The sequence below is a fragment of the Podarcis bocagei genome (assembly GCF_964188305.1).
Source record: "Podarcis bocagei genome assembly, chromosome: 16".
NCBI classification, from domain to species: Eukaryota; Metazoa; Chordata; class Lepidosauria; order Squamata; family Lacertidae; genus Podarcis; species Podarcis bocagei.
In genome coordinates, this window is record NC_138142.1 from 35,005,592 (window position 1) to 35,031,802 (window position 26,211).

The 26,211-nt window shown below is 50.4% G+C and overlaps 2 protein-coding genes across 5 annotated transcripts in view; both read left to right on the plus strand.

Moving 5' to 3' along the window:
• Positions 1–15,504, plus strand: part of SHC1 (SHC adaptor protein 1) — a 46,897-nt gene extending 31,393 nt beyond the window's left edge. For all 4 annotated transcript variants that reach the window (XM_081173607.1, XM_081173605.1, XM_081173606.1 and 1 more), the window contains 8 exons: positions 626–679; positions 2,471–2,522; positions 5,084–5,210; positions 6,477–6,648; positions 8,534–8,594; positions 9,588–9,728; positions 12,785–13,035; positions 13,722–15,504. In XM_081173607.1, the coding sequence (XP_081029733.1) occupies positions 626–679; positions 2,471–2,522; positions 5,084–5,210; positions 6,477–6,648; positions 8,534–8,594; positions 9,588–9,728; positions 12,785–13,035; positions 13,722–13,850 (987 nt within the window). In that variant the 3' untranslated portion in view covers positions 13,851–15,504. The remainder of the gene's footprint in view (positions 1–625; positions 680–2,470; positions 2,523–5,083; positions 5,211–6,476; positions 6,649–8,533; positions 8,595–9,587; positions 9,729–12,784; positions 13,036–13,721) is intronic.
• A 1,497-nt stretch (positions 15,505–17,001) lies between these two features.
• PYGO2 (pygopus family PHD finger 2) lies at positions 17,002–23,648 on the plus strand. The gene is made up of 3 exons (XM_081173708.1): positions 17,002–17,174; positions 20,052–20,101; positions 21,599–23,648. Exons 1-3 carry the CDS (start codon positions 17,051–17,053, stop codon positions 22,679–22,681), a joined length of 1,257 nt encoding a protein of 418 aa, XP_081029834.1. The 5' UTR covers positions 17,002–17,050; the 3' UTR covers positions 22,682–23,648.
• Positions 23,649–26,211: the final 2,563 nt, after the last annotated feature.

A 26,211-nucleotide genomic window follows, 5' to 3' on the forward strand; every position in this document is an offset into this window, starting at 1 on the left:
GTGGCTGGGGAAACCCAGCCAGATGGGCAGAGTACAAATAATAAATTATTATTATTAACTCTTTATTGTCTAAGATAACACTTACAGTTGCTTCTACGGCTCTGGATACCTGCAATCTAGCATCTAGGCAGCTATTCCCGGGTCATCGCTCTAGGGGGCGTTGGCAGCAACTGGGGACGACTCCCCCTCCACCAGTTTATATACCTTCCCCTAATGGGCTGTGCGCACGTAGGCAGAGATTGCGCTTGTGTGGATGCTGTTTCTGCTCTTCCTGATTCAGCTCTCTCCTGGTTTTGAGCGACAGTGCTGCAGGAAAAGGTGGAGAAGCGCCCAGCCCTTCTCCTGCCTCCGATTCTTGCCTCCTGGCTGGTACAGGCCCCCACAGACCACTGCCCCCCTTCCCCTGGTGCTCACTTGCCAGCGTCCTCCCAGTCCTTGCCAGGGCATCAAGGTGGAGAAGTCTGCCTTGGGGAGCTAAAATCTGGCACCCCCATAATCCAGGAGAGCTTGACTTTACTGTAAGAATTTCAGGAGGTTGGGAAGCGGCGGGGAGGAAGTTCATTTTGTGTTTTTTTGCTGTGCTTTGCGTCTCATTTTTCCTTCTTCCTTCCCTTCCATTGTTTAGATCATCGCCAACCATCATATGCAATCAATTTCTTTTGCTTCCGGAGGGGATCCGGTGAGTGCCAAGAGGGTTTTGTGGATGGGTTGTTTTCAACACAGGGCTAAGGATTTCTCCTTCCTTGGCAGAATGTTCTCCCCACTACTTGGTTTGCCCTCTAACCTTGTTCTGGGGTTTCTGGAGACAGTGTGGGATGTGCATGGGGAAAAACCTCCTGCATTAACGCTAATCCGTGCACAGAAAATTAGTTGAGTATCATCCTCTCCCAGGGACGCGGGTGGCGCTGTGGTCTAAACCACTGAGCCTAGGGCTTGCTGATCAGAAGGTCAGCGGTTCGAATCCCCTCGACAGGGTGAGCTCCCGTTGCTCAGTCCCTGCTCCTGCCCACCTAGCAGTTCGAAAGCACGTCAACGTGCAAGTAGATAAAAAGGTACCGCTCCGGCGGGAAAGTAAATGGTGTTTCTGTACGCTGATCTGGTTTGCCAGAAGCGGCTTAGTCATGCTGGCCACATGACCCGGAAGCTGTACGCCGGCTCCCTTGGCCAATAAAGTGAGATGAGCGCCGCAACCCCAGGGTCATCCGCGACTGGACCTAACGGTCAGGGGTCCCTTAACCCCTTTACCTTTACCATCCTCTCTGCATGTGAGCCACGTGTAGACTCTCCCTGTGGCTAGCAGAACCTGTATAAATTATGCAGATTAATGCCGTTTGCATAATTTATGCAGTTTGCAGAATTCCAGTGATGCGTGCTGTGGAATTTTTAGGGTCTTCAGACACAGACTCCATGCAGCCCTGACTATATTCATTCCACCTCACCCCAGTTGCTAGATCCTTTGACTAGCCCAGGCATAGACAAACTCCAGCCCTCCAGATGTTTGGGACTACAATTCCCATCATCCCTGACCACTGGTCCTGTTAGCTAGGGATGGTGGGAATTGTAGTCCCAAACATCGGGACGGCCGGAGTTTGCCTATGCCTGGACTAGGCATTCTCCCTTCCAGCAGGATTCAGATAACTTATTACCCTCCTTCATGTCAGGGAAACTGAGAGCTGGTGTGGTGTAGCATTAATAATAATAATAATAATAATAATAAATTTTTATTTATATCCCGCCCTCCCCAGCCGAAGCCGGGCTCAGAGCGGCTAACAACAGTAAAAATAGCACAATTTACATAAAATCACAGTCAGTTAATTAAAATATATTCTAAAATCAATTCAGAATCAAATTAATGGCAACCACTGGGCTAGAGTTCTTTGAGGATTACAGAAGGATGGGGTCAGACTGTGCCTTGGCCAAAGGCCTGGTGGAACAGCTCTGTCTTGCAGGCCCTGTGGAAAGATGTCAAGTCCCGCAGGGCCCTAGTCTCTTGTGACAGAGCGTTCCACCATATTGGGGCCACAGCCGAAAAAGCCCTGGCTCTGGTTGAGGCCAGCCTAACCTCCCTGTGGCCCAGGACCTCCAAGATGTTTTTGTTTGAAGATCGTAAGTTCCTCTGTGGGACATACCAGGAGAGGCGGTCCTGTAGGTACGAGGGTCCTAGGCCGTATAGGGCTTTAAAGGTTAAAACCAGCACCTTGAAGTCTGGTGGAGAGCCAGGTTCAAATTCCTACTTGTTCCCAAAGCAAACTTTGTGACTTTTGGCCACACACACAATCCTACCTTGCAGGGTTGTTAGGATAAACCAGATAGGAACAATTTACACGATCTTGAGCTTCTGGAGGGAGAAAGGTGGGAGATAGATATAGCAAATAAAGCAGCGCCGGTGAAGGGTAGTTGTGGGGTGCTTTCTCTTCTTCCCTCTCTCCCCTTTTTAATCTGGCATTTATCAAGTCTCCCATCTTCCCAGGACACGGCCGAGTATGTTGCCTACGTTGCCAAAGACCCTGTCAACCACAGAGGTAAGACGTTCTGCACCAATCAGAAACTTCCTGGGGCCAGGTCAGCTTCGACTGGGTTTAACAGATTTGCATCCTGCTTTCAGCTCATTCACAATAATGCCAGCAGCATTAAAAAAAAAAAGAGTGAGCACTTTAATCAGAATAATCAAGGTTTTTGTTTTTTTAAAAAAGAGTCTTGGTGCCGGACAGGCATGCCAGAGATGGGTGGGGACCAAATTGGGAGGCCTAGTGGGCTTGATTGGCCTGTGGGCCAATGGTTCCCTACCTCCGGTGTAAATGTTCCCAAGCTGGATGAACCCAACGATCAGGCTTGGTAGAAGGCAGCTTCTAGTGCAGGGGTCAGCAACCCGCGGCTCCGGAGCCGCATGTGGCTCTTTTACACCTTTGCCGCGGCTCCGGGGCGGATACTAGCGAGGGGAGGAGGCGCATTGTGCGCCCCGACACTCCCCACTGTGGCGGGCGCTGTACTGGCTGTGACGTCGCATGGGGGCAGTGCATGCGTTAGTCACGCACTGTCCCGACGTCACCTTCCCGCCCGCTACATTATAAGGGGCATGTACGCTGGTCACTGCATTGAAAGGGGGCATGTACGCTAGTCACTGTTTTGAAGGGGAGTGAAGAACACACACAAAAAAAGGTAACTTGTAAATTTAATGTTTATTTCTATGAGGAGAAGTAATTCTGAGGGGTCAAACAAAGAAATAATAAAAAAGTGACAAAAAACTTATTTTTATAGTGACGAGTTTTGCGGCTCCCAGGTTTTTTTTCTTTGGAAATGGGTCGAAGTGGCTCTTTTTGTCTTAAAGGTTGCAGACCCCTGTTCTAGTGTGTCAGGGAACTGACATCGGAGCGAGAGGCGAAGGGGAGGCTCCCAGATGATGCTGGCGAAGGACCCAGCAGCAGGGGGAGAAACAGCTCAGTAGAGGGGGAAGCCAATCAGCGCAACACCGGGGATAAAGGGGGGCAGACGGGGGAATTGGAGAGAGGGCTCATGGACTCTTCACTGGACATCAGTGAGGAGAGCCCAGGTCCTCCGCTACCCACGCCTTCCCTGCGCAGAAGACTCCCGCGCAGTGAGAGGAGGAGGAGACTGGGTGTCAAACAACTTTTATGTTGGAAGAGGTTCAAGAAACGCCCACTGACGGATTCTGCCAGTGACTGAGGCAGCCACGATGAGAAGGGGCTGTGCAGTCAGAAAGGTTTAACAAGGCAAATTAACCGAGAAAGGCACCAGTTTACGCACGAGTAACTCATACCTATTACATAGTGCTTCTACAAGAAGCTGGAGAAATGATCAGTGATGGCGCTCGACAACATTTCATGAGCTACATGTCTTCTGGTTGTTGATATTCTGTTAGCATGCACTGTTTGCTTTGTTTTTTTTTTGCTTTGGATATTGTCAGATGGCAGTGGTGGTTGCTCGTGAGTAACCAGGCAGGACTCAGACCTGTCTTTTACAGGGTTTATTTTGGGTGCAAACTATTTACAGTGCAGAGCCACAAGTTCATGTCTGCCTCAATCGCTAGCGGAATCCGGGAGTGCTTGTTTCCTGGATCTCCCCCAAGATAAAAGTCTCATTACTCCCAGCCTTTTCCTTCCCTCTTTGCGCTTTAGACCTCTGCGCAGGGTGGGCGACGGAAGGGGTGTGCTTCCATCCTGGCTGGCTTGGCCAGGAGCGGTGCTGAGGCTCCCACCAGCATCCTCAGGTCCTTTTACCTCTTCCCCACTGGAGGTGGGGCTTTCCTCATAACTGGAAGAGGAACTGCTGATTTTCGGAGGCTCCCTGTAACACGACTGCCCCTCTGTTTCCCGCCCCTGTTCTGATGGCAGTTCCCTGACAGATATGAATAGATAAATAGATGGGGGTTAGAGAGAGAGAGTGATGTATGGAAGTGAGAGCTGGACCATAAAGAAGGCTGATTGCCAAAGAATGGATGCTTTTGAATTATGGTGCTGGAGGAGACTCCGGAGAGTCCCATGGACTGTAAGAAGATCAAACCTATCCATTCTGAAGGAAATCAGCCCTGAGTGCTCACTGGAAGGACAGATCCTGAAGCTGAGGTTCCAATACTTTGGCCACCTCATGAGAAGAGAAGACTCCCTGGAAAAGACCCTGATGTTGGGAAAGATGGAGGGCACAAGGAGAAGGGGATGACAGAGGACAAGATGGTTGGACAGTGTTCTCAAAGCTACCAGCATGAATTTGACCAAACTGCGGGAGGCAGTGGAAGACAGGAGTGCCTGGCGTGCTCTGGTCCAGGGGGTCACGAAGAGTCGGACACGACTAAACGACTAAACAACAACGAGAGAGAGAGAAAGATTCTAATTGCTATTAGATTCCATTAAATTTATAAATATAGGTATAGTGTGTGTGTTCAAAATATGTATTTACGTCGGTTTGTAACTGATTTTTTTCATCTCAATCTTTTCATCACGCTTTCAGTTTCTTGGGTTTATTTCATTGTGGGTTGGTTTTTTTGCACTGCTTCTACTCTTGAGCACCCGAAACAGCATCTGATACGACCTGTTACCTTATTCTGCTTCTCCCTGCCCCCCAACAGCCTGCCACATCCTGGAGTGCCCCGAGGGGCTGGCGCAGGACGTGATCAGCACCATTGGCCAGGCGTTTGAGCTGCGCTTCAAACAGTACCTCAAGAACCCTCCCAAGCTCGTCACCCCTCATGACAGGTAAGGCCAAGCTCGTTTTATCAAGCAACACCTGGAGGACCCCCCACTTTCCTAGACCAGTCATGCCTCAACCAATCAGGGATCACATATTAAATGCGTGTACAGTGTTGGAGAATATAGCGCTTACAGAGGAAAATCACACACCGTCTGAAATTCAGACGAGGAACAGAATTTCCAGCGCCCTGTTTATATGCTGTGGCATCTCTTTGTTTTTTATAGCAGACTCCCTCTGCTTTTCAAATACTTTTTTTTGAACAATTGTAGGCAAGAACAGCAATGAAAGAAAAAATGTCTTTATTTTAAAGAAAGGTTAGTTGTCACAATTGTCAATAAAAATAAATAAAGGATGCAGCTACGTGATTTACTGAATCGATAAGAAAACATAACCAAGAAGAGAAGGGCATGTGTTCTGTGATTACAGAGGATTCCATGGTTTAAATTAAAATCATTGTCATTTTTTAACTTTTCAATTCTATGTAACCTTGGACTGTACTAAATCTGGACGCTTGCTTAGAGCTGTGGGTACCAAGCCCTCCTGAGCTGCTGTTTGTATATAAAATAAAATTATACCTAATGGCAAAGAAGCCATTAGATCCTTGGACACTCAAGCGAGATTTCCGCCCCAGATTTTCCCAAGAAAAAAAAATCGGGCAAGATTTTTCAAGGACAATTTGCACTTCCTTCTTTCCTGTGGCTGTCTTGTATCTTGTTATCTGCCTATTAAAAACAAAATAAAACTTGTTTGCAGAGTAGTAATAGCAGGGACGCGGGTGGCGCTGTGGGTTAAACCACAGAGCCTAGGACTTGCTGATCAGAAGGTCGGCGGTTCGAATCCCTGCGATGGGGTGAGCTCCCGTTGCTCGGTCCCTGCTCCTGCCAACCTAGCAGTTCGAAAGCACATCAAAGTGCAAGTAGATAAATAGGTACCGCTCCAGTGGGAAGGTAAACGGTGTTTCCGTGCGCTGCTCTGGTTCGCCAGAAGCGGCTTAGTCATACTGGCCACATGACCCGAAAGCTGTATGCTGGCTCCCTTGGCCAATAAAGTGAGATGAGCGCCACAACCCCAGAGTCGGCCACGACTGGACCAAATGGTCAGGCGTCCCTTTACCTTTAATAGCAGGAGAGGGCTATAGCCTCTGTGCCCTGCTGTCTGCCCTCCCTAAGGCATCCGATTGGATCGTGTGGGGATGCTGAGCATGATGGGAGCTTCCCTGGCCTGATCCAGTAGGGCTTCTCTTGCATTCAGCGCCTGCCCTCTTTCCTCAGGATGGCTGGATTTGATGGCTCCGCTTGGGACGAAGAGGAGGAACCGCTGCCAGACCACCAGTACTACAACGACTTCCCGGGGAAGGAGCCCCCGCTGGGAGGCGTGGTAGATATGCGCTTGAGAGAAGGAGCTGCGGCGGCCCTGATGCCCAACCACTTAGGAGCCACCCTGGTTAGTGCGCCGGCGTTCCTCTGCCAGCTCGCTTGCTCACCTGCATGCAGTTCCTACTCGCCATAGGCAACCAGGCTGGTTCTTAAATAGGTACAGTGTGGAGGAAGTGGACAGGGGGCCAGTTTTCTCTCTCGATCTCATGACACTAGAAGCCAGCAGGATTATCTGGGGCAGCTGAAGGTTGGGTTTCCTGTATTGCAAGGGGGTTGAACAAAATGGCCTTTTGTGTAACGTTCCCAAAGCAAGGAAGGATTGGACTCTGATTAATAAAATACACACAAGGCTTGACCAGCAAGACTCTGGGAGGCGTGCGAATAATAATAATAATCCGTCCACCCCTTGGCCCAGGTCGTTTTATTCACAAAAGAACTTTTTACATAGTGTTCGTAAGAACCAATCAGATTTCCTCTGACCATTTCAAAAAACCCCACGTGGGGACAAAGTTAATGTTAAAACTACAAAGAGCTAATTTAAGCATGCATACATTCTGGGGTAAATAAAACAGGATTAAAAGGAGGAATGCATTCAGCAAACCCAGAGGTCATAAACAAGCGGTAAACAGGAGAGGGAGGATGGCAAGGAAAGATTAGGCATCTTTGTCACCTCCATGTGAAACTATTTCCTGGCCCTAAGATTAAAAAAACCAAGGAAAGGTACGTCAAAGCTAACTATCATCTTTATGACCCAGGATGCCAGATGAAACAGCTGGCCTGTGTATTTAGAATGCTTATACGTGCCTGTCAGGCATAGAGGAAGCAAATGGCAGAGGTGCAGAGGCTTGTGGGATTCGATCAGAATCTATTGTCAGTGAATCAAACCCAGTCAACGCAAGGCTTTCATTGCTGACACAGTGGCTTGCTCCATATTTCAGAATTCCTCATAGCGATCCCACCTGAGCCCCCACACTCTGGATATTTGCACCCCTACAACTTTGGGTCCCTACAGTTCTGTGACAATACTTCTTCCCACAGTTAAGCCCTGGAACTCACTGCCACAAGAAGCAGCGACGGCCACCACCTTGGATGGTTCTAAAAGAGAATTAATGGAAAAGGCTGTCAATGGCCACAACAGCTATGCTCTAGCATCCCGTTGGAGGCCGTGATTTGCCTCTAAGCATCGGTTGCTGGGAATCGTGGGTGGAGAGGGTCGCTGTGGGGCTCAGCGTCTGCTTGTGGGCTTCCCATTGAGGCATCTGGTTGAATAATGGGAGAGCAGGGCGCTGTAACAGATGGGCTACTGACCTGATCAGCCAGGGCTATTCTTGTATTCTGAAGCCCAGAGCAGCACTCTGCTCCATCCTAACTGCAGAGTCATCTGATGCTGTTGGGGACTACAACTCCCATCACTGCACCATTGGCCAGGCTGGTCAAGGCTGATGGGAGCTGGAGTCCATAAACAGGTGAAGGGACATTGGCTTCCCCATCCCCGATCTACAAGTATAATAAGAATGTTATTATTTGGCTGGGGTTCCCCAGCCACTCTGTGTGGCTTACAGCACATTAAAAAATTGTAAAACGTTAGACATTACAGTGGTACCTTGATCCGTTCCAGGGGTCCGCTCGACTCCCGAAACTGTTCGAAAACCAAGGCCCGGCTTCTGATTGGCTGCAGGAGCTTCCTGCACTAAAGCAGAAACCATGTCGGACGTTCGGTTTCCAAAAAATATTTGCAAACCAGAAAACTTACTTCCGGGTTTGCGGCGTTCGGGAGCCGATTTGTTCAGGAGCCAAGCCAAGGTTTGACTATAATGTCAAGCGCATCTTTAAGCATTTGAGCTCCTGTTTCTTAAGTACAGAAGCAGGAAGCTGGCTTCCTGAGGGCCCCTCTCCCCTTGCCGAATCCAGTCTATGCTTAGATGCCTCACTCACTGCCTTTCTTCCTTCAGCCTGTCTCCCAGATGTCCGCTGGGGACTACGAATCCAAGAAACCGCACCTCGCAGCACAAGGTGAGCTTCCAGGCCACTGCTTTGCCTTGAGCGGGAAAAGGGAACCCTTGGCAGCCGGTGATGCTGTAGGGCTTTGGCTCAGTGCTAGGGCATGCAGAAGGTCCCCGGTTCAGTTCCCTGGTACCTCCAGGAAGGGCTGGGGATATTCCCTGACCGAAACCCCAGCGAGCCGCCGCCAGTCAATGCAGTCACCCCTGGCTAGGTAGATCAATGGACTGGCTCAGGATAAGGAAGCTTCCTATTTAAAATTGCCTTTAGGTAAAGGGTAAAGGGACCCCTGGCCATTAGGTCCAGTCGTGACCGACTCTGGGGTTGCGGCACTCATCTCACTTTACTGGCCGAGGGAGCCGGCATACAGCTTCCGGGTCATGTGGCCAGCATGACTAAGCCGCTTCTGGCGAGCCAGAGCAGCACACGGAAACGCCGTTTACCTTCCCACCAGAGTGGTACCTATTTATCTACTCGCACTTTGACGTGCTTTCGAACTGCTAGGTTGGCGGGAGCAGGGACTGAGCAACGGGAGCTCACCCAGTCGCGGGGATTCAAACTGCCGACCTTCTGATCGGCAAGTCCTAGGCTCTGGGGTTTAACCCACAGTGCCACCCACCAGTTCATGCTTTAATTTCAGAAGAAGGGCCATAATTCAGTGGCAGAGCAGCTTCTTTGAGTACAGAAGGTCCCGGGCTCAATTATTGGCAACTCCTGATAGGGCTGGGGAAAAGACCCTTGTCTGAAACCCTGGAAAGACTCTGCCAGCCCATATAGATGGACTGGAGGGTGTGAATTAGTTTAAGCTGCTTCCAATGTTCCTGCGTTCCCTGCCAAAAGTGGTAGACCCAGGCTTTTCCTGGTGGGCTGCCTCTGGGCATGGAGGCTCCTCTTCGCTGCCCTTGACCTCCTGAGCTCCCCATCCTGTTTGCTGCCATGTGGGGCTTCTATTTGTTACAGTCTTCCTGCGGGTTTCCTAATGCTCTGTTCTGTCCCCTCTCGCAGGAAGGGAGAGGGGCCCAACCGGCCGCACGGATCTCTTTGACGACCCCTCCTATGTTAATGTGCAAAACCTGGAGAAGGCGCGGCAGGGGGCTCCGGGGGCCACTGCCAACGGCAGCGCCCAGCGAGATCTCTTTGACATGAGTGAGTGTCAAAGGCATGTTTGTGTATGTGTATGTGCAAGAGACTTGTGGGCACAGGGGCAGCAACCTTGCAATTAAGCACTTGCCTGGTAGCCACAGGCGGGTAAAAAGGCTGGTGGAAGCACCTAGTGGGAAAATGTTGTGTGGATGCCTTTTGAAAGGGGTAAGGCGAACTCTTCGTCCCTCCTCTTCCAACAGGCTAGTACAATTATTATTAGTAACCTGCAAGCTAGCTTTGGCTTGTGAAATGTGCACTTCTCGCCAAAGTCCCAAAGTGTTTTGCATCCTAAGTAAAAAAAAGAGGGGGAAAAACAATAATCAGATCTCATCATGTCTTTAAAAGGTAAAGGGACCCCTGACCATTAGGTCCAGTCGTGGCCGACTCTGGGGTTGCGGTGCTCATTTCGCTTTATTGGCCAAGGGAGCCGGCGTACATGTGGCCAGCATGACTAAGCCGCTTATGGCGAACCAGAGCAGCGCATGGAAACACCGTTTACCTTCCCGCCAGAGCGGTACCTATTTATCTACTTGCACTTTGACGTGCTTTCGAACTGCTAGGTTGGCAGGAGCAGGGACCGAGCAACGGGAGCTCACCCTGTCGCAGGGATTCAAACCGCCGACCTTCTGATCGGCAAGTCCTAGGCTTTAACCCACAGCGCCACCCGCGTCCCTTCATCATGTATTTGCCTCGTGCCAAATATTGGTCCTGGCAGGCCTCTGTGGGGAGAGTTGTCATATCAAGTGTTTGTACCCCATTCTTCAGCCAAAAAGACTCCCAGGGAGCCACCGTACGGTCAATTAAATCAAGACCGCAAGCCTGCAGGCAGGTGCTATCTTAAAAATGAAAAAGACACACAAGGAGTAGGGGGAAGGGAGGGAAATCGAACTCGTCACTAATTCATAGAATCTAGAGTTGAACGGAACCACAAGGATCATCTAGTCCAACCCCCTTGCAGTGCAGGAGCATTTTGCCCAATGTGGGGGTCAAACCCACAACTCTGGAGTCTCACGCTCTACCAACTGAGCTATCAAAATATTTAGTATTATGGTCAATGAGCAGCATTAAGAAACCGGGATAGAATCATAGAATCATAGAGTTGGAAGAGACCACAAGGGCCATCGAGTCCAACCCCCTGCCAAGCAGGAAACACCATCAGAGCACTCCTGACATATGGTTGTCAAGCCTCTGCTTAAAGACCTCCAAAGTAGGAGACTCCACCACACTCCTTGGCAGCAAATTCCACTGTCAAACAGCTCTTACTCTCAGGAAGTTCTTCCTAATGTTTAGGTGGAATCTTCTTTCTTGTAGTTTGGATCCATTGCTCCGTGTCCGCTTCTCTGGAGCAGCAGAAAACAACCTTTCTCCCTCCTCTATATGACATCCTTTTATATATTTGAACATGGCTATCATATCACCCCTTAACCTCCTCTTCTCCAGGCTAAACATGCCCAGCTCCCTTAGACGTTCCTCATAAGGCATCGTTTCCAGGCCTTTGGCCATTTTGGTTGTCCTCCTCTGGACACGTTCCAGTTTGTCAGTGTCCTTCTTGAACTGTGGTGCCCAGAACTGGACACAGTACTCCAGGTACTGTGAGCACATCTTCTTAACTGTGTTATGAGGGAAAGGAAGAAAGGGTGGAATAAAATTAAACGAATGAAAATAACACAAAATAAGGTAAAACGGGCCCCAGCATGATCACCAGAGTGCCTGAGGTCACACGACACATGAAGGAGAAGCGACAGGGAGGGAAGAGGGGGAAATCAAACTCAGGCACGTTCTTCAACCATTGGGCGGCTGGCGCAGGATCTGGGCCTCCAGCAGAACTGAGGAAATGAGCCTTCTGCTCCCGATCTCCCCTGCTGAGGCAGCCTGATGGAATGGCTGCCCTCAAGCAATAGTAGAGGGGAGAGGAGGCCGGGCGGAGAGCCTTCCATGAAGTGTGGCTTGAGGTTGGGAGGCTGCTAGTAATGTTTGGTGACCTTATTTAAAAGGCTTATTTACAATTGTGTTTCGGGCTGGAGGATATTTGTTTGTTTGTTTGTTTGTTTGGTTTATCTACCGCACTTTGTCACAAGATCTCAATAATCGGGTATTAATAATCTAGTAGTGTTAATTTAACTGCTCTTGCATATCAAGATACACACCTGTTCCTGCATAAGTGCATATCCCATTCAAAAGAGAGGATTAAGAAATACAGTGGTACCTCGGGTCAAGTACTTCATTTGTTCCAGAGGTCCGTACTTAACCTGAAACTGTTCTTAAGAGAGCCAGTGTGGTGTAGTGGTTAAGAGCGGTAGTCTCGTAATCTGGGGAACCGGGTTCGCGTCTCCACTCCTCCACATGCAGCTGCTGGGTGACCTTGGGCCAGTTACACTTCTTTGAAGTCTCTCAGCCCCACTCACCACACAGAGTGTTTGTTGTGGGGAAGGAAGGGAAAGGAGAATGTTAGCCGCTTTGAGACTTCTGAAGGGGAGTGAAAGGCGGGATATCAAATCCAAACTCTTCTTCTTAACCTGAAGCACCACTTTAGCTAATGGGGCCTCCTGCTGCTGCTGTGCCGCCGGAGCACGATTTCTGTTCTCATCCTGAAACAAAGTTCTTAACCTGAAGCACTATTTCTGGGTTAGTGGAGTCTGTAACCTGAAGCTTATGTAACCTGAAGCATATGTAACCCAAGGTACCACTGTAGTGTCAACATGTTTCTGACCTGAAACCATTCCATTTAAACTGTTGTGGTATTGGTGGGGTGCCCCGTGATGTGGGGTTTTGATGGAAATTTTTGAAATGGGAGTAGTGGGAAAGTTCCTAATGCTCGAAATCAGGCTTCACCAATGTGGTGGGTTGGGCTCCCGCTCCCACCATAAATCCCTAATAATTAATAAATGAATAAAACGATGAGGGAGCTTTCTGCCCTACTCTCATTTTTCCTTTGTGGGCTTCTGCTAGCGTCTTGTAGTCCCCAGCCAATTATACCTCGCTGGCACTGAAAGGGGTTGTCAAGCTGCTAGTCCTCACTTGGCTGTTGTGCACCTCTCACTGCTTGCCTCTCTCCCCAGAGCCATTTGAGGATGCCTTGCGGGGGCCGCCGCCTGCGTCCCCAGCCCAGCTGGTGGCCTCCATGGAGGAGCAGCTCCGACGGGAGCCCTGGTACCACGGCCGGATGAGTCGCAAAGATGCCGAGAAGCTGCTGCAGGCGAATGGGGACTTCCTGGTGCGCGAGAGCACCACCACGCCGGGGCAGTATGTGCTGACCGGGCTGCAGGGGGGGCAGCCCAAGCACCTGCTCCTCGTGGACCCCGAAGGAGTGGTGAGGCTTCCTTCTTCTGCTTCAGGGTGTGGGGCGAGAGGGGCCAGGTGCAACCTACAAAACAGCCCCTCCTGTCACAAATCCCCACTTTGCTGGCTGCCCCCTGTTGAGACTAGTAGGGTGGTAGGTCGGGAGATCCAATGGTAGGCAGAGCCAGAGCCACCAAGAGGAGGAGCCAGAGGCAGAAGGACAGGAGGAGGGAGACCCAAAGGTGGGTGGAGCCAGAGCCAACAAGAGGCGGAGCCAGAGGCAGGAGGCAGGGAGACCCAGAGGTGGGCGGAGCCAGAGCCAACAAGAGGTGGAGCCAGAGGCAGAAGGACAGGAGGCGGGAAGACCCAAAGGTGGGCGGAGCCAGAGCCCAACAAGAGGTGGAGGCAGAAGGACAGGAGGAGGGAGAGAAAAAGGTGGGCGGAGCCAGAGCCCAACAAGAGGTGGAGCCAGAGGCAGAAGGACAGGAGGCGGGGAGACCCAAAGGTGGGCAGAGCCAGAGCCCACTCATTCTTGTTTTGCCCCTCTCCTCTCATGGGCTCTTCTGGGGGTTTTCCCAACACCAACTCCCAGGCCAGTTTTGTGGGGTGAGAGGCAGGAATGGGAGGAGCCCCATTGCGCAAGCAGTGCATTTAGGGCTTACTAAAAAATAATTTTTAAAAAGCCTTACAGTCAGAGTCTCCTTCCCCCACCTGCAGGTCCGGACGAAGGATCACCGCTTTGAGAGCGTCAGCCACCTCATTAGCTACCACATGGACAATCGGCTGCCAATCATTTCGGCGGGCAGTGAGCTCTGCCTGCAGCAACCAGTAGAGCGGAGATCGTGAGCAGCGAGGGGCCGGGGTGTCATCCTAATCCCCACCCCGCAAATCCTTCAGTGGAAAAAAATAATTGCCGCCTTGCCCCTTCCAGCAGCTTCACCTCAGCTTCTCCTGTCTTTTACGGGTGTTCTGTTCCTCACACACGTGTCACCTGTACACTAGGCATCAATGGTTCCCTCCACCACAGGCCAGAGCGGTGCCATCTCTGCCAAAGCGTCTCCCTTTTATTGCGAGCTGGACACCTGCCTCACTCCACAAATCCCTCCTTGGTAGAAGATGCTCTCTGATTATCAACAAACTCTCCTGTCGCTTATCGTCACCCACCTTTCATTTCTCACAAGGAGGCCCTGGGCCAGCACTGCCTCACCTTTGCAAAGCCTGCGCAAGGCGCTAGTCCTCAGCGAGGGCGCGAGGGTCTCGGTTTCTCGTGGCCCTTGCTGGATTCCGTGCCTGCACAGCTTCCCTTGGGGCAGAAGAGCCCCAAACTTCGCCTGCCTATTTGCCCCCCCACCCCCAGTTCAGGTAACCTCACCCTTCTTCTATTGACTTTTTAAAGCGGCTGGGCGGAAGTCTGTTTCCGTCTCCCGTTTGTAGCAGCGCCTGATTGAATCTTTGCCCAATGGATTCAGCTAATGCCAAAGTTGCTGGTCGTATTTTGTTGTTTTGTGGGGGAGAGGGTGGAGGGAGGGAAACAATAGCCTCTCCCCCCCCCCACCAGCCGCCTTTTTTGTAAAGCACAAAAAGAGAGGGCGCAATTCTCCCCCTGGACCCAGATGTGTAACACATACACCCCCCCACAAAAAACACTCACTTTACATATTAATTAACTCTGCGTGCCTTGACCCTTTTACAGGTCTGAGATTTTATGCAAAATCCCTCTTGCTGTGGTGGCCTGCTTTGGAGGGCGGTGGGGTTGGGGTGGGAGAGCAGAAGGCTGTTGTTCTCTCCCCCCCCCCCAATCTCTAGGACCTGCACAGCCATCACTGTGCCCCGGCGGGCACTCCTACACGTATTGGGCATCCCTGCTGGCAAAAGTGCCCTGCGGGGAAGGTGGAGGAGGGGGCGGGATTACTCTGAGCTACGCCCTACACTACAGCCCGTCTCCTCGCCTGCATTGCAGGGGGTTGGACTAGATGGCCCTTAGGGGTCCCTCCCACCTCTGTGATTCTATGAAAGCACAGCCTTAGCAGCGCAGGGACCCCTCGGGACTTGTGGGACACTCGTCCTTGAACTCGAGGGCCTTCCGCAAGAAGGCAATATTGGGGTGGGGAGCACAAAGCTTTCCATAGCACGAAAAGGACCCAGGGAGAGAGTGGGGGGGGGGTTAGAAGAAAGCCACGTTTCCTTGCAGTGCTCAGGCTGCAGCCACACCTCCCTCCCCTCCCCAGGTCTGTAAATAGGTTTGATAACTTTAGTGTTGCATGTACATTGTTATACTCCAGAAGCCAAAGTGTAGCCCCCCTTCCTCCCTCACACACACATGATCACTGTGCCTGTCCCCCCACCCTGGGGGACTTCAATTCCACCTCACGTGTCCCCCCCCAATCCTATACACACACTTTTTATCGGTTTGATTTTATCTTGATTATACCAAAGGAACCCAATGATGATTATTATTATTATAATTATTATTATTATTAAAAGTTGGTATTTCTTTAAAGCTGTGGCTGCCGGAACCTCCTTTTTCGTTTGTTTGCTTGTTTCGCTGCAGGTGGGGTGGAGTTGGGGGAACCCAGCAAAGAGTCTTACTTGGGTCTTACTTTTTTTGAGAGCCAGTGTGGTGTAGTGGTTAAGAGCGGTAGTCTCGTAATCTGGTGAACCGGGTTCGCTTCCCCGCTCCTCCACATGCAGCTGCTGGGTGACCTTGGGCCAGTCACACTTCTCTGAAGTCTCTCAGCCCCACTCACCTCACAGAGTGTTTGTTGTGGGGGAGGAAGGGAAAGGAGAATGTTAGCCGCTTTGAGACTCCTTAAAGGGAGTGAAAGGCGGGGTATCAAATCCAAACTCCTCCTCCTCCTCCTCTTCTTCTTCTTCTTCATTTTTTTAGATTTTTATTGATACAGCAAGAAAAAAGAAAAAAACACAAATACCAAATTGCACACAGGAATAACCATGGACACATAATTTTCTTAGCAAACAATAAAACATATATTGGTCTTAACACTAAAGACCCAACCTCCCGCCTATTCCATATTTCGATTTCATATTACTTGTTGCCAATACACACTTTTATCATAATTAAACTTTTTCTTAATATAGCTAATTACTTCTAATATAGAAGTTCTTAACTGTTCCAGAGCAGATCCCAAAGCTCCTGCTCCTCCCCACGTCGCCTGTATAGCGCACTTGCTTGTCTCTATGGAATTCCAGCTGCTTTCCCAAACCATAGCTGTCAACGTTTCCCTTTTCTTGCGAGGAATCCTATTCGGAATAAGGGAATTTCCCTTTAAAAAAGGGAAACGTTGACGGCTATGCCCCAAACTCTCCGCTGGCGGCGCTCGCTCCCACCGCCTCTGCAGTAGGGAATCGCTTGTTCATATTCGCTCCTACAATTCCCATGATTCCTTAAGGCAGAACCTAAGCTCCATTGGCTAGGAGCGTTTTATTCCTTGCCGCTGATTGGCCAACGGCCGTGCCTGTCAGGATTAAGCCTGTCCTTCGCCTGCCGTTTAGGAATATTCCACAGGGGTAGGTACGGAAAGGATGTGTGTCATGTCATCCGTTCTTTGAAAAAAAGTGGTCTTAACCTTCCGGCCGTGCCTTGATTTCATTCCGCCTGAGGAACTTTACTCAGGGTCAGGATCTATTGTGTCTGTTAAAAATTTTCTCCATTCCCTCCCCCCGCTGACGAAATGGTACATCCCAATCCCCCTTCACTCGCCTCATGTCTAAGCTCTCTTCTTATTGGCTAGGTTCCCTGAGCCATAGAGAGGGGGAAATAGAGTGTCCCTCCTTTCACTATTGAGCGAGGCTCGCCTTTTTTCTGTCGCCATAGAGCTGCTTAGTTCCTAGAGCGGCACAGCGGCGCGCGTTCTCCTTCCAAAGCCGGTGGAAGACGGAAGCTGTGCTCTGTCCTCTCAACTCTATGGTCTTTGGCTTCCGCTTCCTGTTCTCGTCGCGATGGCGCGCGCAGGGCCCCTCCAGCGCTCGTAGCTGCTCTTCCCCTCCCCCCCATTCTCCCTCCCCCCTCCCCCCTTTTCCCTCTTATGGCGGCCCCGCACCCCGACAAGCTGGAGGGGGGAGTCGGCCCAGCTCCGCCTGCTCCGGGTCCTCCGCCTCCTCCGCCAGGGAACATCTCCACAGGACCAGGCCGCAAGCAGGGCAAGGCCGGTAAGGGCCCGGGAGGCGGGCGAGGGTGGTTGCCATGGAGACGGAGGCCTTGAGTGACAGGGGAGGGCGCACGATGATGATGATGATGATGGGGGGGTGTCTTGTCTATGGGTGGAACCCCCTTTTCCCTCTGGAATTTAAATATTTCTTTTCTTTTAAAACGTGCACGTTGGGTTCGGACTTAGCTGTTCTGAGATCAGATCCATTGAAATCAATGGGACTCGGAAGTTAGTCTTATGGAGTCGGCACGTTTCGAGTGGCATCTCCCTCCGCCCTTGAAATCGATGGGACTTACAGGGGCTCGAGCAGCCTTGTGTTTAAGCCCTCGCCTGGTAGCTCTGGATCCTTTTGAGTCTGTTGTTCAGTGTGATAGCGTGAACCCTGGTGAGTTAGAAGGCACAGGGCAGTCGGGAGAAGGGCTGCAAGCTCAGAGGCAGGGAGCATCTCTTCCGCACGCAGAAGGTCCCAGGTTGGCTCCCCAATGCTGGGAATGTCCTTTTCGAAATCCCGAAAAGCTACTGCCAGCCAGGGTAGGCGGTGCAGAGCTAGAAGGACTAATGACCTCACTCTGGATTAGGCAGCTTCCTGCTCTCCTTTTTAAATTGGCCCTTTGTTTACTACCATGAGAGCCAGTGTGGTGTAATGGTTACAGTGTTGGAATACCTGGGAGACCAGGGTTCAAATCCCTGCTCAGCTATGAAGCTCATTGGGTGACCTTGGGCCAGTCACCATCTTTTAGACTAACCTACCGCACAGGTTGTGAGATGGTGAGAACCATGTACACCACCTTGAGATCCTTGGAAGGAAAAAGGTGGTATGTTAATGTAGTAAGTGAAAAAGAAATGAATCTTTATTTTAATGTTAGAGGAAGGGATGTACTTTGCATGCAGAAGGTGCAAGGTTGAACCCCCCAGCAGCTCCACGTAGGGTTTGGAAGGTCCTATGTACATCCCTGGAGTGCTGCTGCCAGTCAGTGTAGTCAATACACTGGATGAGCCAGTGGTCTGACTCAGAATAAAGCAGCTTCCCATGTCCCTTTGTTATAGAGAAGAGCGGTAGCTCAGTGGCGGAGCATCTGTTTCACATATAGAAGGTCCCAAGTTCAATCCTTGTCTTCTCCAGGTGATTTTTATTTTAGCTTTAGTGACAACATGTTGTTGTTGTTTAGTCGTGTCCGACTCTTCGTGACCCCCTGGACCAGAGCACGCCAGGCACTCCTGTCTTCCACTGCCTCCCGCAGTTTGGTCAAACTCATGCTGGTAGCTTCAAAAACACTGTCCAACCATCTCGCCCTCTGTCGTCCCCTTCTCCTTGTGCCCTCCATCTTTCCCAACATCAGGGTCTTTTCCAGGGAGTCTTCTCTTCTCATGAGGTGGCCAAAGTCTTGGAGCCTCAGCTTCACGATCTGTCCTTCCAATGAGCACTCAGGGCTGATTTCCCTAAGAATGGATAGGTTTGATCTTCTTGTAGTCCATGGGACTCTCAAGAGTCTCCTTCAGCACCATAATTCAAAAGCATCAATTACAACTACCAATGGACAATTGTGCCATGAATTCATCTAGTCCCTTAGAACAGGAATGGAGAACCTGTGGTTCTCCCAGGTGTTCATAGAATTGTCAAGTTGGAAGGAAATCCAAGGGTCATCTGGTGCAAACCCTCAATGCATCTATGACAGATGGTCATGCAACCTCCGCTTGAAAACTTCTAGGGAAGGAGAGTCCATCACCTCCCTAGGGAGTCTGTTCCACTGTCGAATAGCTCTTGCTGTCAGAAATATCTTCCTGATGTTTAGTCGAAATCCTCTTTCTAGCAACTTGAATCCATTGGTTATGGCCCTAGCTTCTGGAGCAGAAGAAAATAAGCTTGCTCCTTCTTCCATGGACAGCCCTTCAGATGTATCTCCTCTCAGTCTCCTTTTTACCTGGCTAAACATCCCCAACTCTCAACTGTTCCTCCTAAGGTTTGGTTTCATCTTGGTTGCCCTCTGCACTTGTTCCAGCTTGTCAATATCCACCTTAAATTGTGCTGCACAGAACTGGACACAATAAGCCCCAGCAAGCATTGCCATTGATAGGAGTTGTAGTCCAACAACACCTGGAGGGCCACAGTTTATCCACGCATGCTGTAGAGGAATCGAAGAACTGTTTTGTTTAATATGAGCATGGACACATTATAATAATTAGTAGTAGTAGTAGTAGCAACTCAATTTATATGCTGCCCTTCATCTCAAGATCACAGGGTGGTTTTTACCCACCACCCAGTTTTCCACAGTGCCCAGGCAAATATTTCAGCAGGGCCTGAAGGCAATTTCCCCTCTCATACTGTTTGTTCTCCTCCAGCACTGCCCCAAAGCAAAATCTGTTCAGGAGGGAAGAACTTTGCTTTTCCAGAACTTTGCTTTTCCAGAAGACAGATGTTTGAAAAATGCATTGATTGAATTAAATGCCACAAGATGTTGCGAAAGCCACCACCTTTAATATGCTTACAGACACAAGGAGGTGGGCTGGGCTATCACTAAGCATATTAAAGGTGGTGGCTTTTGTAACATCCAGTGGCACTTAATTCAATCAATGCATTTTTCAAATGTCTCTTTTAAAGTTCTGGAAAAGCAAGGTTCTTCCCTCCTCCCAAGCAACTAGGCAGGGAATGATCTTGATGCAGTAGATTTTGGTTTTGAAACACAAATTTCTAGCATACTTATCTGTAGACAGGCAAACAGGGTGTTGTTGGGTTTTGTGGTCTAGTGACGTGGGCAGGCTTAGTTGCAAGGCGGTGCACCGGGATGTTCAGGTTGTGACTGACCACCCAGACTTTGGATTAGCTTGCCACTGCCGCATCTACATTTCATTTTCTCCTCCCTTTTCTCCTCCTAATTAGGCCTTCAAATGAAGAGTCCCGAGAAGAAGCGCCGCAAGTCCAATACACAGGTAACGGGACTGGGATGTGTGCCTGTTTGGACCGTATATGAATCAGCGTTAATAAATCTCTACAGAGCAGCCTCTGATAATTACTGTCTGCTTCCCTTCTCCCTTGCATGCACCTTAATTTCCTTCCAAGTAAGATTTCTGGATCTGGGCTTTTCCTTACTTCTTCCTGCTCCACACAGATTCTACCGCTTTGCTGCGTCCATTTTCTAATGCTTCAGTCATTTGGAAAGTGAATTTCTTGCCTGATCAAAAAGCAGATTTGAAACTGTCTTAAAGCTAAAGTAGTAGCTGCGAAAGAATTACTGTATTTACTAAAAATCTAAAGCTCATCTTTTTTGGCCAAATCACGTTGCAAAAATGAAGGTGTGCATTAGATTCAATGGCACATTTACATTCGCCAGGAAATACTTTTTTTGTTTTGTTTCAAAGTTCTGAAAATTGTGCATTAGATTCGATGGCACATTAGACTCGAGTAAATATGGTCATTATTTGAGATACCTAATATCACTAGTCAAACAAATCATTCAGCCTGTTGAATATATCTCTGGTTCAGAATGCAGATATCTCATTTAAATCTCTTATTAGTTAACTGTTGTTAGCAGTTAGACTTGCTATAGCCCATATGTTTTAGAAAGACATGGAAGGGGCATCCTTATTGAAATAATTTAACATAATTTGGTGACTAGTCCTCATAGAGAAATTGACCAACAAAATACGGCTGGCAGAGATGCAAAGAGTCATTTACAACTGACTGACACTCTTTTATCGATTACATGAATAAGACAAACAGTCCTGAACTTTCACAGACATCCAGAGCTGTTTTATTATTATTATTGTTGTTGTTGTTGTTATTATTATTATTATTATTATTATTATTATTATTATTATTATTATTAGTGTACCACCCTGTACCCGTAGCTCTCAGGGTGGTTCACAACACAATATTACAATAAAAAACCACAAAATACATAATGAAAAATAAGACCAGAGATGACCCAGTTAATCCCCCTTCGCACCTCACATTTAAAAGGGCATCAGATGTCAGTCAGCCAAAGGCCTGGTTGAAGAGAAACCTTTTCGTCTGGCGTCTAGAGATATGTAAACAAATGTGCCAAGTGACAACATTCCACAAATAGGGAGCCACTGCAGAAAAGGCCCCGTTCTTAGGCTGCCACCCTCCGAACCTCTCTTTGGTTGCTCTGGGTTAAATTACATTCTTGTGCCGTGTCTTCACTGTATACCTCAATATTTTTTTGTTGAGAGGAGGGTGTCATTTTCCAAAAAAGATCAATTGAGTTATTGGGGGGGGGGGAACATTAAGAATTAACCTGGTTAAATCAAATGGCCATCCTGGATGGCGAGGCTGGTCGAGAAATACGACCATTTTCATCCCCATGGTGGAGCAGCCCAGAATTCCCTGGGCATAATGTACAGATTGGTTTAATCCGTGCAGCGGAGGTTCCCCCCTGTTAACTGTGGCGCATCTTTCCCTTCCAGGGCCCTGCCTACTCCCACCTCTCGGAATTTGCTCCCCCGCCCACGCCCATGGTGGACCACCTGGTGGCGTCGAACCCCTTTGAGGATGACTTCGGGGCCCCCAAAGTCGGCTCTGCCTCCGCGCCATTCCTCGGCAGCCCCGGACCCTTTGGGAACTTCCGCATGCAGGGGGCGATGGGGCCGCAGGTGCCGCCCGGCTACGGCGGGGGCCCGCAGCCCATGCGGAGGCAGCCGCCCCCTTTTGGACCAAGCCAGATGGGTCCCGCCTTCAACATGCCTCCCCAGAACCCCGGGTATGTGCAGTCCGGAGGGATGGGCTTTGGCGGCCAGCCCTTTGGCCAGCCCCTGGGACAGAACTTCAGCCCCCCCGGGGGGCAGCTGATGCAGGGCCCCATGGGCGGCTTCGGCCCCATGATCTCCCCAACCATGGGGCAGCCCCCGCGCGGAGGCGACATGGGCCCAGGGCCCGCCCTAAACCCCCCAGGGGGGCCCCCAGTGGCCCAGCGCTTCAACCAGCCGGGCAACCTGTTCGGACAGTCCGCCATGCAGCGCCCGAACCTCCCCAACCTGCCCCCCAACCCCAGCTCCTTCCCCGGGCCCGACCCCAGCTTCCCCCCTGGCGGCGGCGAAGACAACAGCGGGGGGAAGCCGCTCAACCCGCCCCCCAGCACCTTCAGCCAGGAGCAGCACAGCGGTTCGCCGGCAGCCATCAACGGCACCCAGCCCCCTTTTGCGCCCAACAGCACGGGGCACGGCGGGGGCGGCACGCCCGAAGCCAACAGCCTCCCGCCCTCCAGCAAGGCTTCCGGGAACTCGGGCCACCAGCCCCCGCCCGGCCTGGTGTACCCCTGCGGGGCGTGCCGCAGCGAGGTCAACGACGACCAGGATGCCATCCTGTGCGAGGCCTCGTGCCAGAAGTGGTTCCACCGGGAGTGCACGGGGATGACCGAGAACGCCTACGGGCTGCTGACCACCGAGGCCTCGGCCGTCTGGGCCTGCGACTTCTGCCTGAAGACCAAGGAGATCCAGTCGGTCTACATACGAGAGGGCATGGGGCAGCTGGTGGCCGCCAACGACGGCTGAGCCTTCGCCGCCGCAGCCGCTTCCCTCTGCCTGGGCGTCGGAGGTGGTGGCATCCCTGCTCTGCGCCACTAGACACTCTTCGGCTTCGTCCGTGGATTCTGCAGCCTGTCCAAGGAACACGGGTAGCAGATGTTCAAAGCCTCCCAGTTATTGAAAGGATTTGGTGGGAGGGGAGGACAGAGTTTTCGACCTCCTGTGACCTCCGGAACCTGGAGCTATTCTTCCCAAGCCTTCGAGCATTCCATCTCCTCCTCCTCCTGGGCTTTCTTTGCAGCCGCTCCTGCGGTTCGAAGCCACAGAACAGCCAGTCTTGGGCAGCAGATACCCAGCGGACGGCAATTTAGCATAAACTGGAGAGCGGTTCCTTCACTGGAGGTGTCTCTGCTCTCTCTTCCGCTGGCGTTTTCTTAGAAGAGGACCACCACCCGCTCTCCTCAGATGCAACACGGTTCCCTCAGTTTCCCATTTCCCTAGAACTACTGCCAGGTGTGAGTCTGCCAAAGCCTGGGCACTGTGGGGAGGGTTGATATTTTGAAGGTCGACAGGCCCTCAAGTAACGGAGAACAGACCACCCCTGCCCTGAACCTCTTTCAGAGGGCATTTCAAGAGAGCCATGCAAGAGGAAACACTCTTGGACATCTTTTTGGTTTTTTAAATTTTTACTTTTAAAAAGAAATTGGCGGGTTTGTTTGTTTTCTCCCTTAGACCCAGACCTTTTTTGTACTTGTGTGTGTGTTTTGGTCAAGTGGTTACTGGTGTGATTTTGATAATTGTTTTCTTAAAAAAAAAAAATCTGTTTTGTCCTGCTGGACTTTTTGAAAAGAAGGGAATCTGGGGGAGTAGGGAATCATTGCTGTGTGCGCGCGTGCGTTTACACACACAGAGACACATACAGACACCTACAGCCTCTATCTCTCACTCTCTTGGTTTTTATGTGAACGTATTAAAAGAAACATTTTGTACCGTGCTGTTATAAACTCAGTTTGAAAGCTAGTGGGAGGGATCAATGACCTGGTTACTTATACATTCATGTGTGTATGAATTAGTGGTTTGCATTTGAACATGCGAAGGGCCTCGCCGGATCAGGCCAGTGGTCCATCTAATCCGGCATCCTCTTCCCCCAGCGGCCAGCCAGCTGCCTCGACGGGAAGCTCACAAGCAGGAACTGAGTGCAGCAACAACTCTCCCTGCTTGTGATTCCTGGCGGCTGGTATTCAGAGGCATATACTGCCTCCCCCTTCTGAAGCCCTTCAGAGCTGCTGCCAGTGTGGGCCATATTGAACTAAATAGGCCAGTGGTCCGCCTTTGTAGAAGGCAACTCCCTCTGTGCACTGTTGAAAACGGGATGCTTGATTAGAGAGACAATTGATCTGATCCTGTTGGAATAAGCACACAAAAGTAATTTACAAACCAGACCTTCATGCCCTTGCTCTATTTTTCTGACCCTCAAACGTGCTGGCTAAGCATCCCCTCCACATGCCAAAGCCACAGAAATGCCCATTTGGACAATCCGAGGCTTGAAAGAACAGAGTCTACTTAGACGCACACACAAAAAGGCATTCCCCCCCCCCCTTGTTTGCTTCCTTGACAAAGTGTCACCTCTCAGCTTCTGCTTCCTTTCAAAGCACCCCCCCCCCGGGCTGGTTGCTGAAGAAACAAAGCCCCAAACCCACTCAACTGCCAAGGACAAGCCTGGACTGCTGAGATTTGCCAAGAAAGAGGCTGGCAGGGGACTTAGAAATCTAAAGGCAAAATCTCTGGTTCTGGGTTCTGGCTGCGGTGCTTTTAGGGTAAATCTTCCAACAGTGGAGTAGAAGTTAAGGGAGGTGGGTGGGAGGGAGAGGACAGGGTGAACCATTTCCACGGTACAGAAAAGAACACTGGTGAAATGTCATGGCGAAAGAGGCTCTTGTCTGATTCCGCAACAGGTGTGCATCTGTGATAAAATTTTACCTCCCTTTACAAGGTTGCTGAGAGGATTAGAGAACTTCTTGTGCTTCCAGGAGACAGACTGCAAGGTGGTTTTATGAGATAAAATTGACCTCCCGTTCATGGTTATTGTGAGTGCTGCGACCACTCCAAAAACCTTACATAAATGAATGCTAATATAGTAAAAGGTAAAGGTACCCCTGCCCGTACGGGCCAGTCTTGACAGACTCTAGGGTTGTGCACTCATCTCACTCTATAGGCCGGGAGCCAGCGCTGTCCGCAGACACTTCCGGGTCACGTGGCCAGTGTGACGAAGCTACTCTGGTGAGCCAGAGTCGCACACAGAAACGCCATTTACCTTCCCGCTAGTAAGCGGTCCCTATTTATCTACTTGCACCTGGGGGTGCTTTCGAACTGCTAGGTTGGCAGGCGCTGGGACCGAACTACGGGAGCGCACCCCGCCGCGGGGATTCGAACCGCCAACCATGCGACCGGCAAGTCCTAGGTGCTGAGGTTTTACCCACAGCACCACCCGTGTCCCGAATGCTAATATACATATATATATATATATAGAAAGCGAACTGTTCACTTGGGTGCAGGTGACCTGGGTTGAGATTTATCTTGCTGGCTTGTCAAAATGTCCCATCTATTGCTGAAATCTGCAGGGGTGGAGGTGGATGTTGCAGAGATTTAGGTGTGGCAGGTATGTCTGCACCCCCTTCTCAGGATGGCGAAGGCTGAATCACCCGGCCTGAAGGGTTTGTTTTGCTTTCTCAGCCAAACGCATCTCTAAAGCCAGAAACCATCCGGTTACAGAGCCAACATGCTATAGGATGCAGATCAGGTATTGGGGCTGCTGATCAATTCTGGGATCCCCTGTTCACCTTGCAGAGCTTGCTCCCTGGGTTAAATCCCTCTGGAATTCCAAAGCTCACCTGATGATCCAGGGTTACCATCTTTCAGCTGAGCCTGCCTTGCAGATTTGTTTTTGAGAGTGGAAGCCGCTACGCTCCTTAGAAGCAGCGTTGCAGGGAAATAATTTTGGGCCAGGGAAGAGGAACATTGGGGGATGTAGTTGTCTGGAATTTTACAGGACTTTCCCCAGGCTGTCTATTATTACCTGGCTGGAATGTGTCCTTGAACTCTTGACAATGCCTCTTGCTTGCTTGGGGGGGGGGGGGATAAGATACAAGCCTGTGGGTATAAGATGCAAGCCTGCTCAAGAGAGAGAGAGATAAAACTTTATTCGCATTAGCCAATGGCCATAGTAACAGTAAAACATTACAGTATACGCAGAAAAGGAAATTTGATATAAAAGCACAATTTAAAGTCCTGAATCAGCAGTCAGTGGCCCTTATTCTGACTGCCCCTGCTATGAACCTAGCAACCTTTGCTGTTAATCTGATCATTTTGATCTGATAGACAAAAGGACATTGTGGCAGTGGTTGAGCACCCTGGGATGGTTAGTACGAGTGGGGTGATGGTCTCCTTCCTCAGGTCTTTAGCTTGCTCCAGAGACATTTGTTGCTCCACCCACATTTGCCTCTGGCCCCACCCACCACTCAGATGTGTTCCCCAGAAGGGAATTTGGCCCTCAAAAA

Excerpts from the sequence above, each read along its gene's own strand:
- PYGO2 (XM_081173708.1), top strand. The coding sequence starts at position 17,051 with ATGGCGGCCCCGCACCCCGACAAGCTGGAGGGGGGAGTCGGCCCAGCT. Across the intron at positions 17,175-20,051 it reads CCGCAAGCAGGGCAAGGCCG|GCCTTCAAATGAAGAGTCCC; the intron begins GTAAGGGCCCGG and ends CCTCCTAATTAG. Across the intron at positions 20,102-21,598 it reads GCCGCAAGTCCAATACACAG|GGCCCTGCCTACTCCCACCT; the intron begins GTAACGGGACTG and ends TTTCCCTTCCAG.